Source organism: Sinocyclocheilus grahami, unplaced genomic scaffold (genome assembly GCF_001515645.1).
Source record: "Sinocyclocheilus grahami isolate Dianchi unplaced genomic scaffold, SAMN03320097.WGS_v1.1 scaffold426.1, whole genome shotgun sequence".
Taxonomy (NCBI): Eukaryota; Metazoa; Chordata; class Actinopteri; order Cypriniformes; family Cyprinidae; genus Sinocyclocheilus; species Sinocyclocheilus grahami.
In genome coordinates, this window is record NW_015505605.1 from 350,472 (window position 1) to 358,085 (window position 7,614).

At 35.3% G+C, this 7,614-nt stretch overlaps 1 protein-coding gene across 1 annotated transcript; it reads left to right on the forward strand.

The window, feature by feature from the left end:
- The first annotated feature begins 488 nt into the window (after positions 1-488).
- Positions 489-5,487, forward strand: wfdc2 (WAP four-disulfide core domain 2). The gene is made up of 4 exons (XM_016233146.1): positions 489-805; positions 2,337-2,468; positions 2,630-2,767; positions 5,214-5,487. Exons 1-4 carry the CDS (start codon positions 709-711, stop codon positions 5,345-5,347), a joined length of 501 nt encoding a protein of 166 aa, XP_016088632.1. The 5' UTR covers positions 489-708; the 3' UTR covers positions 5,348-5,487.
- The last annotated feature ends 2,127 nt before the right edge of the window (positions 5,488-7,614 follow it).

Below are 7,614 nucleotides of genomic sequence, written 5' to 3' on the forward strand. Positions count from 1 at the left end.
AAGTTACAATTAAGGCGTATTGAATGTTAAAATGCGTTTTAAACAAAGTTAAGTGCTTATTATTACCCATTTTACTCTTAGTAATTTAATACATTTCATCATTTAAATGTTTAGTGCAGAAGTATCGAATCGGTATCGGTATCGACGATACTGCCTTGAAAAATATCGGTATCGTATCGTAAACAAAATAAGTGGTATCGCCCATCCCTAGTTGCATGTGCCAGCTAAGCGACCACCACTGAGATGCTAACATATATAAAGCATACATACACTACCATGGATCTTTAAATACACTTAGGTGACCAGCGCCCACATGTTTTATTGTTTGCCAGAACAGATCGTCCCGCCCCCAACTCACGCTATTGGTTGAGAGCGGGCTTCAAGTGTTCTGATTGGCTGACTGGCGCGGCCCGCAGGCAATACTTTCTAGTCTGGAGAAAAGTATGATTTCTTCGGACAACTTTTTTTTAACGCAAACAAAAACAACTTGACGCATGAGTATTTACTGTTCCCTTTTTACAGACCCGATGGTAAAACTATTCTGAAGTAATAAGCAGAGCCGCACGTCGCGGGGTTCAGCAGATGATTTATTTTTCTTCTCATTTTCGCGCAAGGCTCTCGCAGCTCCGCTCCTCCTGACTCCTCCTGGCTCCTCCTGGCTCCTCCTGACTCTTCCAGCAGTTCATCGTGTGGCTGCAGCTCGAGAGGATGACGGCTCGAGTGTGTTGTTCGGCGAGTGTGCTGTTGTTGTGTCTGTCCGGATGCTTGAGCTCAACAGACGCGGCTTCAGGACCAAACTGCACAGGTGAGAAGATCCATGCTTCCAAGAATTCAGTACCTGCAATCAGATTCAATAACATTTCCAAATCCTAGTGATCAGACTACAGTTACTTTTTTATAGATTACATGATTACATAGTATTCCCACTGTAACAATGTATTCATAATTTATTGATCTCCATAATTCCTCTTATCTTTGTAACTCTCATCATCATTCTAACTCATCTTTTAGCCTGCTGCTTCTATAAGTCTTCCAGGTTTGTGGACATTCACGCAGAGATCAGTCGTTAGTCAACCTCTGGATTTACACAAATAACTTTTGAAGGTTTAAGAAGTGTTTCAACATTGCACCGACTGCTGATGAACACAGTCACCTGTATTTGAATTATGACTGCTGATTAATTTTACCATTGCAATTTCACCAACTTTTTCCCCCATCTGATCCGTTCACTTAATATATTTAAGTACCCCTGAGATTTTAAAAGAAATATTTTAATAATGAAGTATCACGTTTGCATGTTCGTGTTTTGCATTTTTTTCAGTAAGTGTTTTATTTTGATTCATTTTATGATATTTTGATGACAACAGATAGAGTAGGCTATGGTTAATTACTCTTTGTATTGTTATATTAATATGGTACAAGATATAGCACATTTAAATCAATAGTCTGATTATGACATTACCGAAAATGTGTAATGTAATGGATTATGATACTATAATTTTGGTTAATTCAGTAACTGATTACAATTTGTAAGTCATCTGCCCAGCTCTGCTTACAAAATATGAGATATGATATGATATTAGGCATCTCTGCACATTACAATTTACAAACGTTCAGTACAGACTTCCAGTGAAAGGTGAACTGTGTGCATTAGTGCAGATTAAATATATAAATTCAGGAAAAACACATACAGTGACCAATGTTATTGAAAGACCAAAATCATTATTTTTTTTACAGTAAAACAAGGATGTTAATATTAACATGTTACAAATCGTTTTAACCAGATATGCATGCCATCAAATGTATGTATTATTGAGTTTGTTGTTTTGAATCTGAATGCTCAAGATGAAATAACAATTATTTTGAATAAATACATTTGGGTTGGTTACAACAGTAAATGAATGAACAAAATGTTAACTGATGTTTTCTATTAGTATTACTATTCACTATTACAACACAGAGTTACACTGAGAAAAATGTGGTGGTGAAACTGTTTGCAATTGCTAGTGAATTTCACAAATAATTACAAAGAAAACACCTGGAATTAAAAAAAGGGAAGTTTAGAAAAGTAGAAAGACTGAAATAGTATGTTCTTGTGAAACATACTGCGCTACTCTGTTTTATTTACAACCTCTAAAAATCATTTTAGGTTGTTACAGCAATTTGTGTTTGAATCGGACGCAGTTTAGGCATGAATCTGACTTTAATTTGAAGCAGATACATCTGTGAATATCACTAAAGTTTGAGACACGTACTGGAAAACCACTGACTAACAGATGCGGAGGCAAACTCTTACATCAGTCCCTGGTGTCTCCTGTAATGCTGCTCTTCTGTAGAGGTGGCTCACTGTCCGGCGAAGCTGACGGTCGTGCCGTCCAGTCGGGGATGTGTTTCTGATAAAGACTGCTCTGGAGGACACAAATGCTGTGTCTTTGACTGCGGGGCTGTGTGTGTGCCGCCTGCTTTCAGTAAGAAATACACCAGAGAACACTACATTTCATATAGAAATACTCAAACAGTGTTTTTGTCCATTGATCTTTATTTTAGCTGTAACTTCAAAAAGAACTTTGTACAGTAATGCATTCAGCATGCAGTGCTATGGTGTCTCTGTCATGTGTCTGTATAACAGCAAAGCCAGGAGTGTGTCCACGCAGAAAATTTGGAGCAGGAATGTGTGCCGAGTTCTGTGTCAATGACAGTGACTGTCCGAACAATGAGAAGTGCTGCAGCAATGGATGTGGACATGAATGCACGGCTCCATATACAGGCATGAATATTATATTATATTATATTATATAAATGTTTGGGTCAGCTTTCTCATTTCCTCTCAATTTGTGTTTTATTTTGTAATACTAAGTATTATTTAATATTATTATGTTGTTATACAGGTATGGAAATTATTTTGTTTTGTTTTAATTTGTTTTGTTTGGTCAGATTTCTTTCTGCCTCTCAGTTTCTGTGTTATTTTGTAATAAGTATTATTTAATGTTATTTTGTTGTTATAAAGGTATGAATTTTATTTTATTCTTTTTATTTTATTTAATGTTTGGGTCAGTTTTCGCATTGCCTTTCAGATTGTGTCTTATTTTATTATTATAAATTATATATAATGAGTTTTACTTTGTTATTATACAGGTACTTATATTATATTATTATTAGTGCTGTCAAACGATTAATCGCGATTAATCACATCCAAAATAAAAGTTTTTGTTTACATAATATTTATTATGTATATATAAATACAAACACATGCATGTATATATTTCAGAAGAATATGTTGTTTATATATAAAATATATATTTTTTAAATATAAATTATATGAATATAAATATAGACATGTAAATATTTTCAAAATATATGCTGTATGTGTTTGTATTTATATATACATAATAAATATACACAATACACACACATATACAGTGGTGTGAAAAGGTTTTTGCCCCCTTCCTGTTTTTTTAATGGTTTGCATATTTGTCACACTTAAAAGATTCAGATCATCAAACTAATTTTAATATTACACAAAGATAACATGAGTAAATACAAACTGCAGTTTTGAAATTATGATTTCATTTATTAAGGGAAAAAAGCTGTCCAAACCTGCCTGGCCGTACGTGAAAAAGTAATTGCCCCCTAAATCTAATAACTTGGGTTATTTGCAGCAACAACTGCAATCACACGTTTGCGATAAATGGCAATGAGTCTTTCACAGGAATTTTGGCCCCCTCTTCTTTGCAGAATTGTTTTCATTCACAAATCACCACACATCGCGTCTGTCTGTAAGCGAGCTGCACAGTTGACACAGGAATTGTCACTTGCACAACCGAGGCAGTGTCACATCTTCACTAAAGTTTATACAAGTAAAGTAAAGTTTTTGCATTACTTTTAATTCTTGTCTAGTGTTTAACCGTTCTTGCCTGTGTGTCTACTCCTGTAGACACACACCTTCCAAAAAGTTCAACTTTTGTCTCATCAGTCCACAGAATATTTGCCCAAAAGTCTTGGGGATAAACAAGATATTTTTTGGCAAATGTGAGCCAAGCCTTTGTGTTCTTTTTGGTCAGCAGTGGCTTTTGCCTTGGAACTCTCCCATGGATGCTGTTTTTGCCCAGTCTCCTTCTTATTGTTGAATCATGAACTCTGACCTTAATTGAGGCAAGTGAGGCCTGCAGTTCTTTAGATGTTGTTCTGGGTTCTTTTATGACCTCTTGGATGAGTCGTCATTGTTCTCTTGGAGTAATTTTGGTTGGGTGGCCACTCCTGGGAAGGTTCACCATTGTTCCAAGTTTTCTCAATTTGTGGATAATGGCTCTGACCGTGGTTCGCTGGAGTCCCAAAGCCTTAGAAATGGCTTCATAACCCTTTCCAGACTGATACATGTCAACTGTTTTGATTCTCATCTGTTCTTGAATTTCTTTAGATCGCAGCATGATGTGTTGCTCTTTAAGCATGCTTCACTTTGTCAGACAGGTTCTATTTAAGTGATTTCTTGATTCAACAGGTCTGGCAGTAATCAGGCTTGCGTGTGGCCGGTGAAATTTAACTCAGCTTTCTAAAATAATGTGGTTAATCACAGTTCTTTCTTGATTTAACAGGAGGGCCAGGTAGGTTTGGACAGCTTTTTTCCCTTAATAAATGAAATTATCATTTAAAAACTGCATTTTGTATTTACTTGCATTATCTTTGCGTAATATTAAAATTGTTTTGATGATCTGAATCTTTTAAGTGTGACAAATATGCAAAAAAAAAAAAACAAACAGGAAGGGGGCAAAAACCTTTTCACGGCCCTGTATATTATGCAAACAAAAACTTTTATTTTGGAATGCGATTAATCATTTGCTAGCACTAATTATATATTATATTATATTAATGTTTGGGTCAGCTTTCTTTCTGCCTCTCAGTTTGTGTCTTATTTTGCAATAAGTATTATTCAATGTTAAGTTGTTATACAGGTATGAATATTATTTTGTTGTATTCTTTTTTTATTTTATTTTATTTAATGTTTGGGTTTGCCTTTCAGTTTGTATTTTATTATTTAATAATTATTATATATTATGTATAATATAGTACTGTTCCAGGCACAGGGTGGCTTTACAAAATGAATTGACATGAAATAATACCTATAGTACAATTCACTCTGTGAGTAAAATTATGTTGCTTTGAGTGTTTTGTGCAGTATATCTGAGACTGAACACTGTTTGTCTGTGTCCATGCAGTGAAGCCTGGTCGATGTGCTCTACCGAAGGGGACTCCAATGTGTGCAGAATACTGTTACCATGATGGCCAGTGCCCTGCTGAACAGAAATGTTGCCCGACCACCTGCGGTCATGCATGCAGTGAACCGTGCTGATTTAACCTTAGGAAGAAAGAGTCAATGGAAGATTGATTTTGCATAATCATACATACTTGAGTTTTTTTGTACCATGCTTTATTCATAGGAGTTGTTTCCCCTTTTTATAACCACCTAATAAACCTCATAGTTTCAGTAAACCTTCTATCAGTGGTTGAATTTTTTGGCCACAAAATAACAAAGAAAATTGCTTCATTGAGGAGTTGGTATTTTTGGTATGCCAGAGTTTGTTTGGTTGTTCTTTTCTCACATAACAGCTCATGGGCATCAGTGCTTAGGAATGTACAAGTTCCCCTCCCCGAGACCCAAACACATACAAAACGTCTTGTACTGAAAGAGACCTCTGTTTCCATCCTCTCCAGGAGCTTAGCAGCTAAAGGGTCAAAACACTTGTCAGCAAAAACATGACAGTGATGGAAAAGCCTTGAACTAAAGTACTACGTTACCAGAAATGAAACCATCACCAAGAGTAGCACGGCACTTTTGGCGATTTAATCATGTAAAGAGAGAAGAAAGTGCAAAAATGATGAAACTTTGAGCTGAATCGCGGTTAGTGTGCATCAGCTTCCTGGAATGTGAACAGACTGTGAATTCTGTCTGGAGGGAAACGGAGCAAAGTTCACATCTTTTGTGTAAGAAACGCAATATTTGAATATTCAATATTTTGTAAATATACACTACAATACTCAAGTTTGGGGTAAGTCGGATTAAAAAAATACTTTTAATCAGTAAGGACACATTAATTTGATCAAAAGGTCTATAAACTTTAGATATTAATAATAAATGTTGTTCTTTTGAAACTTTCAAGAAATGTTTCTTGAGCAGCAAATTAGCATATTAGAATGATTTTTGAAGGATCGTGTGACGCTGAAGAATTGAAAAAAGGCTAATGAAAATTCAGCTATGCATCACAGATATAAATAACATTTTAACATATTAAAAGAGAAAACAGTTATTGTAAATTGTAATACAATTTCACAATATTATTATTTTTACTGTATTTTTAATCAAATAAAAGCAGCCTTGATGAGAGTAAGATATTAATAATATATGCATATATATTTGAGGTTATTAAATCAAAATACTTGAAACCTTTAGAATTATTTAGAAAATCCAGATCACTGGCTTCCATTTCTGTCCACTCCAAATCCCACTAGTCCAAAATCCCTTTCATAAGTATACGTTAAACATCAAATCTCTTCTGATTGGCTGGGATTGTATCATGTTGCACAGCAGTTTCACATTCATTGTGGACATTCAGATTGCTTGTCTCTGGAAATTTGTTTTGTATTGTGCCTAGTTAGGACACATTGTAGCCGACGTACTTGAGTTAGCAGTGCCGGGCAAAAATAGGTAAGCTGATAATGGGGCGCTTGGACAGTCTGATTTGATCAGTGATACTTTTTAGTTTAACAACCAGTAAGTTAATGGAAATCTGTACATCTACACTTAAGTGCATTTATATATTATAAAATTCCAAGTCATATAACAGAAAGATTTATAATCGGCCAATGTAGAGGCTCTTTCACATACAGTAATTCAAACAGAATGGCACAGCTGAATGAGATGCTAAATAGTTTCCTAAACCCTCCAAAAAAAAAAAAAACCATTACATTCTTCCACAAAATCCCTTGAGGCACGAAAAAAAAAATGTTGCACTAAAGAGTCAAACTGTTCTTAACGCGTTATGGATGTCTAGTCAGTTTATTATGGGAAAGTTAACCAGTGTTAAGATCTTCAAAATTTCAACTCAATAACACCCAATCTGGAGGTCATTATGCGGTCAGCCCACAGGCAAAAGCACAGAATAAAAACAAAACACACACAAAAAAACAGTCCAATCCTTCAAAACAAATATCAGTGCATTACAGAACATGGAAAATATTTGCCACATTCTTAGACATCCATTTTCAGTAGTTGGATTGTAGTGTCTGTGTTTCTATGAGGCCTGGTCACGCTCTCAAAAGGGTGGAGTAAATGGAGAGGACTTAACATCACCCTTCCACGTATATTTCTCCCAGATGCCCGAACCATGCAGTTCCTTTGAGAAATGTTCATGTGGCAGCAAGCTAACATTTTCCAAAACAACATTGCAAAAATGTCTTTGCTTATGTGATTCAGAAAGCGAAACGAAAAACAAAACAAAACAAATGTGGTTAATCTTTGCCTATGTGACTCAGAAAACAAACAAAAACAAAACAAAACATAAGAAGGTGGCTAAGCTTTGCTTATGTGACTCAGAAAACAAACAAAACAAAACATAAGGT

Excerpts from the sequence above, each read along its gene's own strand:
- wfdc2 (XM_016233146.1), top strand. The coding sequence starts at position 709 with ATGACGGCTCGAGTGTGTTGTTCGGCGAGTGTGCTGTTGTTGTGTCTG. Across the intron at positions 806-2,336 it reads TTCAGGACCAAACTGCACAG|AGGTGGCTCACTGTCCGGCG; the intron begins GTGAGAAGATCC and ends GCTCTTCTGTAG. Across the intron at positions 2,469-2,629 it reads GTGTGTGCCGCCTGCTTTCA|CAAAGCCAGGAGTGTGTCCA; the intron begins GTAAGAAATACA and ends TCTGTATAACAG.